The sequence below is a fragment of the Clinocottus analis genome, unplaced genomic scaffold, assembly GCF_023055335.1.
Source record: "Clinocottus analis isolate CAN_PGR_092001 unplaced genomic scaffold, fCliAna1.0.p SCAF_1, whole genome shotgun sequence".
In the NCBI taxonomy this organism is placed as follows: Eukaryota; Metazoa; Chordata; class Actinopteri; order Perciformes; family Cottidae; genus Clinocottus; species Clinocottus analis.
In genome coordinates this window covers 9,972,865-9,984,875 of record NW_027175820.1, presented here as the reverse complement: position 1 = coordinate 9,984,875, position 12,011 = coordinate 9,972,865, and the positions used below count along the sequence as shown (strand labels likewise).

Sequence of the window (12,011 nt, the reverse complement as noted above, 5' to 3'; positions counted from 1 at the left end):
AAGGCAGTGAACGGCCCCGTTACCCCCGAATGTGTGTGTGTGTGTGTGTGTGTGTGTGTGTGTGTGTGTGTGTAAGAGGGAGAGAGACATCGTGAGAATAGATAGGACTGAAACTCGTAAGACGACAATTTATTATTCCACAGTTAATACTCAGTTCCTTTGATGGTCCCAATTAGAGACTCAAAAGAAGAACTGAAATAAAACTTTACGTCATTAGTGCCTTTCTGAAAATGACTAAACATAAAAACATTGCACACAGACCCTACTCTGTGAATATATAGGGTATGTAGCTTTGATCCCACAGTAAACTATTCCTGTATCACTGAAACTAGGACTGCAACTTGCATTTAGTTTCAATACGAGTTAATTTCGCATCACTTACTCGATAAAATGTTCATACAACAACACTCATTAACAGTGTTCAAATCCCCCAAGTCAAGCCTGCAATTTAGTAATGCACTTTCAGAAAGTTGGGGCCTCGTGAGAGACAGACTAAAAACAAGAATGGTTTAACAAGCAACCACACATCCTGACTTTTAGTCCCTATGTGAGCCAGATTCCAAAACCACTTCCCGTGAGGCAACTAGTGGGGTTTTTTTTTAGAAAGAGAAGAGCAATGATCCTTTATTAATCCCCTTTGGGGAAATTCTTCCCTGCATTTGACCCATCCTTGGTTCAGGAGCAGTTGGCTGCCCTGTGAGCCGCCCAGGGAACAGCGAGGGGTTAAGTGTCTTGCTCAGGGACACTTCGACATGTGGACTATGGGGGAACTGGGGATCGAGCCGGGTACCTTGCGGTTATGGGGTAACCACTCATTCTCCCTGAGCTACAGCCACCATTGCCTCCAATGTCGACGTCTTCCGAACACAGACTCAAACCCACAAACACTGGGCTGTGTGATGCAATTATGGCGTAGTGGGCACAGTCAGAATTTTTAATCTTATGCCCTATTACAAGTAAACGTTGTGGAATCTAAGTGTAATATTGCTGGAAAGCCCCATAACGGGAGCTTAGAAACAGACAAAAAAAACACTCAAATTACTATTTCTGAAAAAAGACGCAAGTGGTAGCAAATGTATGCGGTAATCCAAGGTGAGCACTCGTCATGAGGCCCAAATTAATTTGACTGAAACTAAAATAAGCAATGGCATCACTCAGCCACATACTTTAAACCCACTCTTGCTCATCTTGAAACCTAGTCAATGAAAACCTGTTAACCTCTGAAACCTGCATCTTTTCACTATTCAATGGTGAGGCTTGTCAAGAGGGCGAGGGGGCGTTTACAGTTAAAGGCTGTACGCCACAGTCTCCGTGATAAACCACCTCTCAGTTACTGATCAAACTCGTTCTCCATCTAGTGCGTCCAGGAGCTAATGTTCAAACAGATTCGTTAGCCTCAATGGAAAACTTGAGAAGTAAACAAAAAGCCAGGTGAAGTGAAGTTACACGGTGTGTGTGTGAAAATCTGCTGTAGAATCTGCTCACATGTTAAAACTCAGGGTCTGAAACCTGCTATGTTCCCTGGATGTGAGTGCCATCATTCAGACCAGTGTAAAGTCACAGCTTTACATGGACTGGATACTTTTGTTGTAATACTTTTTGTTTTGTCTTTTAAAAACTTCTAAAAAATAAAAAAAAAAGGTGCCTCTCATCTCCATAAACTCACAAACAGGCTCGACACACAAAATGAAGAAGGAGATACGATATCTTTTGCAAGCACAGGAAAGGGAGAGTCGGTTGGGTGCAAGTCCCTGTGTGTGGCAAGCTGACATTGCTTGTGTTGCCAAAGGAGAGCAACACTGTTGTGAAACCAGATTTAATCAGAGTGTGCGTGCGTGTGCGTGCGCGTGTGTGTGTGTGTGTGTGTGTGGCCATTTGCTGCCTACATTTGTCACGGCTTTCTGTTGAACCAATTTAGCTTTTTACACAAGCTGGAAAACAATATGGCAACATGCGTCTGACACCTCTTGGCATGTTGGGTTTCTCCCTCTGCTGATTAGCAGCCGGGCGAGAGTTTCCCAGCAGGTAGAGGTCATCCCAGAGGGGGATCCAGTCGACTTCCTCCACGGGGCGTGTGAAGGACATCCCTTAAGGAGCTGCGCTCTTGGTGCAGTCCCTTTATTTACCCCTGCTGACCCTGCATGCTGGCCCTACGGCGTTACTTCCCCACTGTTCCTGGTATGGCGTTCTCGTGGAGGGCATGTTACCTACAGAGTGCAGTGAGAGCCGCTGTACCCGGATTATTCCACCAGCCGAAAGCTGCCCGGGTCGAAACACGGCCTGCGTCTGAACAGTCAACAAATATGTTTACAGCAAACAACTTCCCAGAGAGCTGGCCTTCGAGGACAAAATGGAGAAACTGCCATAGACGCGTGCATGTACACATATAACCCCACCACACACACACACACACACACAAACAACTTCTTAGAATTCAATCATAGCTTCATGTGATGCTTGTGATTTTTCCGAGTAATTAAATCACAGAACCCTTCAACTAAATAAGAGCAGGAGTCCTCCACAACTCACACACACAAAAAAAACATTCTTCCCTATCCCTCTCCCCGTGTTTCATACTCAGTCTGGACGGGAGAAAGTTTGGGAACCTCTGTTGGCCAGCTGTCAAGGGCGGTAGGGGGTGGGGGGGTTCTGTCACTGCAAACTTTTCCCTCTCAGGCTCAAGACATCGAGTCCGAGCCGCCCAAATTCACCCGCCCACTCCTCTTTCTTCGACCTCCAGCGCTTTACCTCCTCTCCACAATGTGAGTGTATTCCACCTACTCTTGTTCCAACTAGGTCGTCGGCCTCGGCAGTTCAGGTGGAGTAGCTCAAGGGGAGAACTGCACGTTCAGTGGAGATCATCTACTCTCAGGCTAATCCAATAAAGTAGCAAACTCTGGAAGAATCTAAACCTTTAATTTGGGATTAAACAGCAAATTGTAAAACAGGCAACAGCGAAATGTGTTTAAATAAATAAACCATAGACATTTTCCCGAACATGACATGTGGGTGGATGTGTTTCCCAGTGCTCTGAATCTGTCCGAGTATGTCAAACCGTTCCGAGCGGTTACAGAGAAGTCAAAAGCACACATGTTGTCGCTAATGAGTGCAAAGTCACGACTCCAGCTGTGCCCATGAGATTCCTTCCCGTCTCTCCGAGCGCCGACAGAGATACCGTCGCTGACAGATGAGTCACAGCTCACTCTCGTATGTGAGACACTACCTCTGTCCCCCACTCTGCGTCTCCCTACATCTGCTTTGCATTAGCCTGTTGCCATGCAGGAAAAAACACAATTCTTTTGTCGTCTATTCCAGCTAATCAGGAAGTGAATTGGGGGGGATGCTTCCTGTTTCCTGTGCCCGCCAGACAGAACGGACTCGGGGGGCCCAGTAGCATCGTTCGGTTTCCGAATCTCACGTGTTCCTCCGGGACACTGAGGAGAGTCATCACCTGGTGGAGCACAACAATAATAAGACCTCTCTCTCTTGCTCTCTTCTGCAGATACCTGGCAGACCATGAGCTCTGAGTCATCCGCCAGCATCAGTCTCATGCCAAAGGACAATACTTTGGTGAAGACAATGTTGTGCAAGCGTTACCAGGAGCCGAGCGAGCGTGACTGCTGCTAGGTAACAAGTAAACTCTACTGCTGGCACCGTACAACATGTGTACAACAAGGGCTCGGAAGTGACGACAAGTCGTGACATATTTATAACGTCGGGAAAGCGATTTTTTTCTATAACAATGGAATTTTGCCTGTGAAGGAATGTAACAAAGTACATTTACTCCGGTACGATACGTCAGTACAAATGCCTAGTTTCTGAGGTATTTCCATTTGACGATACTTCTATGACAGCTGTAAGCTACGTGTTAGTGCTGTTGCCACTTGCAAAAGTTTTCATTATTCATTCATTTGCAGATTATTTTCATGATTAATAGTTTTGGAAATAGAATGTCATGAAAAATGTGTTCAGGGCAATGTCTTGAGATATCTTGTTTTTAAATCGGACCAACCTATTTGAGAGGCAAGAAATTGGTATTTCTTGGCATACTTGCTTGAAAAAAGTATGTACAATGGCAGTTCCCCTTTATGTTTACGACATTTGACGAATAGACAAATAGTATAAAAATAAGATTTACATCCAAATAAATAAAAAGATTCCACCTTCAACAACAAGTAACAGTACAATTCAATGTACTTTAAATACATTACTACTAAATCACTAAATAACTCACAGGCAGCATTTTTTTTTTCTGAATTGAGATTTTTGATGCATTATACACATTTTGAGCACACTACTTCTGTACTTCTACTTTTACTAGTAATTTTAACTTGCAAAAAGTATTTTCACGTTGCTGCATTGAGTCCATTACTTAAGTAATGGATCTGGCTACTTCCTGCAACACTGCACTTTGCTGCCATGATTAGCAAGCATGATTATATCTCAGAAGGGCGCTCGTGGTCCTCCACTCATTCAGTTTTCATTCACAGGAACTCGACGCTGCTGGCTGACTGAACATTCATTCAGAAAGTGCAGCAATAGAAAAAAAGGCCTTTGTGAGTTAACATTACAACTCCCCTCTTGGATATCATCTCACTGGTTCTGGACAATTTGATCAACTCGGGGATAGTTTTCCCTCCAGCTGTTTCCAGTCAATTTGAACAGCAGGAAAGAGCTCAAAACCACAGCCTAACTGTACATCAGCTCAACTTGGGTCTAAAGGTCTAAATAATGTCTGGTATCATCATGCAGCACCACAGCTTGTATGTGCGCTTGTTGTCATTTTTATTTTCCTCCGCTCATCCCTCCTGTCGCATGTTTGGAGTCAAAACAAACTGGACAGCGGAGCCAGGATGAATGGCCCGCCAGATGTCAGGGGAAACTGCAGCAGACGCTTCCAAAACGTCCCGTGTTGACCCGAGATAACGGCTTAGAGCAGACAGAGGAAATGATTGTTTGCTTTTGCATGTTTTGATGTGAAAAAGGAAAAACAACCAAATAAACACTGTAGTAATATGGGACAGTAGAGACATTACTACGATTGCAGGAATGGTTGGTCAAGTAAGGGATTTGTCTGTTAACAGAAAATTCAGTCTGACCATTAATTGGTCATTAAAATACTTTTCCAAGCAAAACTGATGCAGATTCTGAGATTCTAGCTTCTCAAATATGAATTTCTGCAGCTTTTGTTTTTTGTTTTAATTGACTGTAAATCGGCAGTAAATGTGGCTTTTTAGCTCTTAGTTGGATAAAACAAACTAGTTAAAGCCAAATAAATGGACAAATCAAGAAAATAACATCCAGATTATTAACAATAGTGAAAATGAGTTGCAACCTTACTTCAATACTGTACAAATTTAAGAGAGCCTTCAAAGTAAGCTTTAGGGTATGGTGATTTCTCCCTCCTGTTTGATATTACTAGTATGTCTCATTATCCATGTCCAGTAATCCATGAGATACAAGTGGTTGCAGTGTCAATTATCCAATTACTTCAGTTAACAAGGAAAAACTAAATTAAGAAGATCAACTTCTTGTACAGGCACGACAATCTCTGAATAGCAAAAACACAGTCCTCTCCACTAAATCCTGCATCTCAAAATGTACTCAGCCTCCTCAGATATGCAGGAACCACATGCCTCCCACAAACCAGGGGTACTCATTGGAGACCAGCTAAATATCTAAAAATAGAAATCTGGGTTAACAATCAATAGCTAGACAGTTAAGCATACGGCTGTCCCCAGGAGGGGGGGGGGGGGGGGGGAGTGGGGGGCTGCAATAACATGAATGGGTGGCAGTAGCTACAGTGTAATATAGGTGTATTTGCATCTGGATATGTGCAGCTGCGGAGCCTTTATGTCGCACAGTCTGCTGAATATCACCCAGCAGTTCAAGTCTCCATATGTTGTCCCCGAACACACATGATTTGGATTCCTATGCCAGCTGCCAAATTCCCACAAGGCTTTGAATCTCTCGATTATGTTACTTTTTTGTATTTCTTTTTTCTTTCTTTTTTTTTTTTTTTTTAGAATTTGCGATTTACAGCGCTGAGAGGAAAGCGTGTGATTTGAATTACAATAACAGCAGGAACGAGACAGATCTGTACCCCCCCCTCCCCTTCTCGAGTCCCCCCCACCCCCTCCCGCCTGCCTGCCTGCATGGCCCGTTAGCATGGACCCATCCATTGAGGCGCTCAGACTGGGGGTAGGGATTTTTTTTTTTTTTTCTTCTTACCTATTTTTATTTTAACGCTCTGGAAAACCCGGAGACCTTCCTCTTCTACCGCCATGCTTTCCCCGTGGCTCTTTCCCTTTTCACGACTAGAAGAAGACGGTCCCCCGCGGTGGTCGATTCTGGCCTCTCCGGCGCACGGATAATCCAGGGGTTTTGCACATCTATGCTCTCCGGACAGTGATCATACACTCCGGTCGCGATGTCCGCTTCTGCTGGCTGGTTGGGAACAAGCGGGCAGATTCAGCTTCAGTCCCGCAGCAGCAGCCGCAGCAGCGCCAGTGGGGGTGTGGCTCCACACAACACCGCCCACACATGTGTATGGAGGGTGATCCGTGCCACTAGGAGGAGAGGAAGCGCCGTCATTGAGGAAACTGAAGACTGCCTCCCACTCTCCTTGTCATGTTATAATAATGATGGAAAAGAGAAAAGGACAAATACAAATTGTGGCAACTTACCAATAACATAAACATGATTTAAGTGTATAGCAGAAATGCATGCAATTTTTATCACAAAAACAACTCCACTCTTAAAACCCCGGCAAAAGCAGCTGCGATTAAAAGTGCCACTTCGTTGGTCTCGACTCTCGACAAAATACTGAAAGTGAGAACAAGATAAGAGTTGTCATATTTCCGAACTAACATATTTTCTCAATTCATTTACAGTATGCCAGAATAGGTATATAATAAATTCAAATCATTAAATTTATAAATATATGTGTGTGTGTGTGTATATATATATATATATATATATATATATATATATATATATATATATATATATATATATATACACACACACACACACACACACACACACACACACACACACACACACACACACACGCACACACACACACTTGACTCTGATGATTTCAAATGTATTGATAAATTTCCGAAATCAATGTAAGAGCCGTGTACAAATGCACAAAAACGATAATTATGTAAGCTTACTCCTCGTTTGCATTAATAGCATACACACTTAGAGCCAACCTTATGCAAATCTCCTTAAAATGTACATATTTATTACAACTTTAACTAACCTTGTGCCTCTTCTGGGGAGTGCTAATACCGTTGCTGTTTCAAATTTGTATACAAAATTAACCATATTTTCCGTAGCTCTTCAACATTAAATCAGTACAGAATGCGACTTCCTTTTAAACTCTGCGAGCCGCCTTCAAAATAAAAGCACCTCATTTTAAAACAGGAGAGACGAGTGGCCCCAGGGCGGATCATTTTTAGGGGCGCTGATTGGATGAATTGTATGTCACTTATTTATATATTTAATCAGTGATTAGCTAAACTGCTTATTAGACCTGTCTTCCTGGGGCCAAATTGATCTGGCCCAGCACGTGCACGGTGCAGCAGAGACGTGCACGGGGGTAGCTGAGAAGTGCATGGGCGGAGAGGACAAGCAGGAAAAGCATATAATTTGCACATATATCCTATTTTACAAATAGTACCAGGTATATTTCATAGCTCAAAAACACAAATATTGACCACTTTGTATAAGGTATTAATAATATTATAAATGTTATAATTAATAATATTAATAATTATTATTATTTTTCGGTGGCGCCATGGCCCTTTATTGGCCGGCCGCCACTGCTGCTGGCATAGCTGGGTCACCATCCTAATTTCCATCAGCGTTTTATTTGTAGCTTGAGGTCTGAACATCAATGATGCATCTTCTGTGGCTGTTCAGTGTTACTCCCCTTTATGGGCCCCACATGCAGCAGCACTAGGTCTGACTTAACTGCATCTCTCCAGATTGTTTCCTACATCAAATAGACTGCAGATGCGAAACAACAACTACAAAACAGCTTTAAACTGGTATTTCTGTTGCACAAATGATCTATTGCTGTTCACTTGAGCTGAGCTTTGCAGGCTGTAAACGACTAAGGATTAGCCTCACTCGCATCTCAACTGCTGTATATTACGGCCACTGCCAAACTCAGGACATGTTCAAGTATATGCTTTAAAAAAGTGCAGCACAATGGCATTTAAAGTTGGCCTCTGGAGAATAAACTAAATTGATCAATATGTCACCCATCAAAATTTTGGGATTTTTGGTTTTCCGAGTAAAGTGTGGCCGTAAAATTACATAAAAGAGACACAAATGTATGTTTTCCTTTTGGTGAAGTGTTGTGTTTCAAACAAACAAAAAAAATCTCTGTTAATGGATAACAGGAGTGAGCCTTAAAACAACAACTTATTTTCAAGGTTTGCAGTTTGTGCGAATTTTTCGTAAATGTCATGGTCAATAAGCCCCCTTTTCTCACCACCAATCTCTTATCAAACTATCTTGACGATAGACAAAATGATCTCATGGAAACAAAGTGATTTTAGAGCCAAAAGAGAATTGTTCTTAAAAGCAAAACAAGTCAGCAATAACCTGTAAATAATTCATTTGTCCCTGTTTTCCGGATGACACTGATCTCGAGCCAAATTTAGCAGATGGAAAAATGGACATGGTGCTGGTTTGCTCGGTGGGAGGGCAGTCTGGAAAGGGTTTAACATCCATTCAGGTGAAAGACACAGGATCATCATCAGCCCACACTTGAGCCTATTGGACCACGCCTCTGAGATCACCATGACCACACTCCTCAAAATAGCCCGACTCTGGTCAGGAGCACTCTGAAAACCCAGCTGGCTGAGCCCAACCCAGCAGAGATGTGGGACTGTAAGAACAGTCGGACAGTCTCTCCACCAAAAGGAACGATTAGCTGCAGCGCTTCCCTCTGCCAGCTGAAGTGTTAGGATTAGCTGACTCCTTGAGAACAGCTCTAAATCTAATTAGGCTGTGTGTCCCGGTGCTGCCATCACCCTGTTGGAGTCTCCTTTTAAAGAAAAATGACATGTCTCCGCACAATAACAACAATCTTGACGTGCACTAAAGCTAACTGAATGCAGTAGAGCAAGGAATTCAGTTTTAGTCAAGTACATTTATATTGTATGCCACTTCTACTTCTACTCCAGTACATTTCAGAAGGATTCATTGTACTTTTTACTCTACTTCATCGTTTGACACATTCAGCTTTGCCTTTGAGTCACTTTGCAGATTCAGATCATCGGTTGTGCAAAGTAACTGACGACAGACTGCTAAGCATTTTCCAGTTGGGGCCTATTGGTACAATTCAGAAGTTCTCTTGAGTTGTCTGCAGTGCCACCAAAGACAGATCTTCCCGTTAAACTTCTCACATGCTTTCAGTTAAATAATTTGACAAGGCCAAAAAAAAGAACATTATTCAATATTTCACAAAAAACAGCAAGGATTACAAAAAAGTAACAAAAATAAAAACTGAATTGTGGAGAATAACTTTTTTTGTGGTCATTTTAACATATTTCGATGCTAACATTTCCCATGAATATATTTTTTAAATGCATGTATCCCACTTATACTACAGTAAAGTATCTGAATACCTTTCCCACCATTGGCTGAATGTGCTTATTGTGCCTGCATATCAGTGGCACAGTTAATCTATTTTGTGTGCCTCTCTAAAATGTATTGGCAACTTCCATAGACTTAACCATGGTGTATGCATGACCTTAGCACAGGGGAAAACAGTAACAATGTAGGTCTTTTATGTTGGCCACATCCTGCCAGCTGCACGTTTGTGCAGCTCATGGCAACATGGAAGAGTGATTTTGGCTCTACCTTAATTCAAAGTCTATTTAGCCCCGCAGGTAAGCCGCAAACTCTCCTCTGGACCATACATTTGCATGCACAGATGTAATGGCAGTCAATTCAGCGTAGAAGACAATGCAGGATTCAAGGGTTGCCACTATCATACCATAGCAACCAAAGTAGTATCATATCTGCAAAAATGCGAGGTGGAGAATACTGTTCTTTTGTAACTGTGTGCGCAGCATCACATAGAGAAATAATGCTTTTATGTTACTGACGTGCATTCATTTTAGTTTAGCTCAAGCGGCTACGCCCTGTGGTAAACCACCACAAGCCTGCATGTGTGACTGTAAAGGGTGTGTATGAGTGCTAATGCTGTAAAACAGAGAAACAGAAAAAAGGCCCTGCAATTTCGAAAGTCTAACTTATCACTTGCAACAATAAAAAAAAAAAGTGAACGAGAATATCCAAATAAGTGCGAGCTTGGCATCAAACAGTGTGTGCAAGTGTTTGCATATGTTTGTTTGGGTACATGTGACAATGCAGGGTCATTGACAGAAAGAGGAAGAGAAGGCAGATACTGACTCTAAGCAGATTAGTGAAAGGATGCTCATTGTTGTTTTATTATGAACAAGCCAGCCACCAAAGCAGCGACTGAGGGCGTTGGCACACTTAAAATAACTGCACACTTACAACCAACTCTCTCAACCGGGGCTTGTTCTTCATTTTTGTGTGGTACATAAAGTGTACACATGTGAATAGATATGGTATATGTGAAAGAGACAGGGAGTTCTGAGTTCTGAACAGATGGCGGAAAAACTAATAAAATCTTGATGAATAGTAAATGAATCAAATCTTAGAAGAATGAATGTAATCTGGTTAGTGGAAAGATCACCTGTATTGCTAATATTTCCAACTCACATATTTGCAGAATCTCCTTAGTTGATCAGACTTGTTTGTTTTTAGTCGATTGTTTCCACAGCACACAATCCACCATTCTCAACGCTGCATCTCGAAAAAACACAAAAAGGAGAAATCATAGGCTGTAGGCTAGTTAATAGTACATATGTTACATATGCAGATGTGTGTACAGTCCTTTCTCCATCTTTTCAGATAAACCAGAAATCCAAACATACAAAAACACAAGCTTTTGTTCATCTGCCACAGTCTCTGATTGGTAATGAGGGGAAATAACTGCATACATCAAATGCATGCAACTCCCCCCAAAAGGCATTTGATTAGTGCAAGCAGCTACTCTTCAAACGATGAATGTTTGAAGAAAGACTTGTATAGATAATCTTGTTTGAAGGGTTAAATCTTTAGACAATAATGTCCATTATACCATTCCTAAATATGGTCTAAAACCATACATTTTGAACTGCAGTAGAAGCAATTCATTACTTTAGTTAAGTTTAGTAAGCCCTTGAGAGCAAAGAGAACAGTGTGTGACTCACAGCAGCAAAGCCACAGCTATCACTATACCACCACCTAGTGTGCACTATGGACCAGTGACCCCAACTTCAAGAGGATGGAGACAATAGTCATAAAGATATTTTAGACTGATCTGTGGTTTTATGCCAGTCCTAAATTTCCCTGCCTCGTCTAATTCAAAAGACAGTCTCACATAATTAAGTTAATATAGCTAGCCTTCAGAATTCTGCTGTATAGTAGATTAATTTAAATGTTTTCATCTATTATATTTGTGTGTTAGGCAAGGGGTAAGACTTCAAACTTTAAGTCAGTCGTAATGAACCAGCATCTCTGCACTGCGTTGAGATTATGTAACTGGATGTTTCTTTGTGTTGTTATACTATTGACTAACTTTTCAAGATCAAATGTCATTGTAACTGCTGGAGTAATCCTTGGGCAAATTAACCAAACTTGAATTACTTAAGAACTGGACAGAAACAGGTGAAAGGGACTAGTGGTCCCTGTGGCTACAGCTTGAGAAGCCCAGATATTGACATGTGGCCCAAGACTTTGATCAAACACACCCTCTGTTGCTTTAGTTTTGTGAATAATATTATAACAATGCATTTTGATCAAGCTGGCACAAGGTGAACTTTGGGCTGTCACATATAAAAAAAATCCAGGATAAAGAGCTGCTACACAAAGGTTGCAGAGACATGTGGCTCGCACTGCCCCTTTAAACGGCT

At 41.9% G+C, this 12,011-nt stretch overlaps 1 protein-coding gene across 2 annotated transcripts in view; it reads right to left on the bottom strand.

Moving 5' to 3' along the window:
• The window catches only part of rasa3 (RAS p21 protein activator 3), a 38,022-nt gene that overhangs the window by 25,707 nt on the left and 304 nt on the right, over positions 1-12,011 (bottom strand). Inside the window, exons 2-3 of one of the 2 annotated variants that reach the window (XM_068579780.1) lie at positions 10,777-10,860; positions 6,232-6,569 (exon numbers count right to left, since the gene is read on the bottom strand). In XM_068579780.1, the coding sequence (XP_068435881.1) occupies positions 6,232-6,286 (55 nt within the window). In that variant the 5' untranslated portion in view covers positions 6,287-6,569; positions 10,777-10,860. The remainder of the gene's footprint in view (positions 1-6,231; positions 6,570-10,776; positions 10,861-12,011) is intronic. The other variant, XM_068579791.1, reaches the window with a different exon arrangement.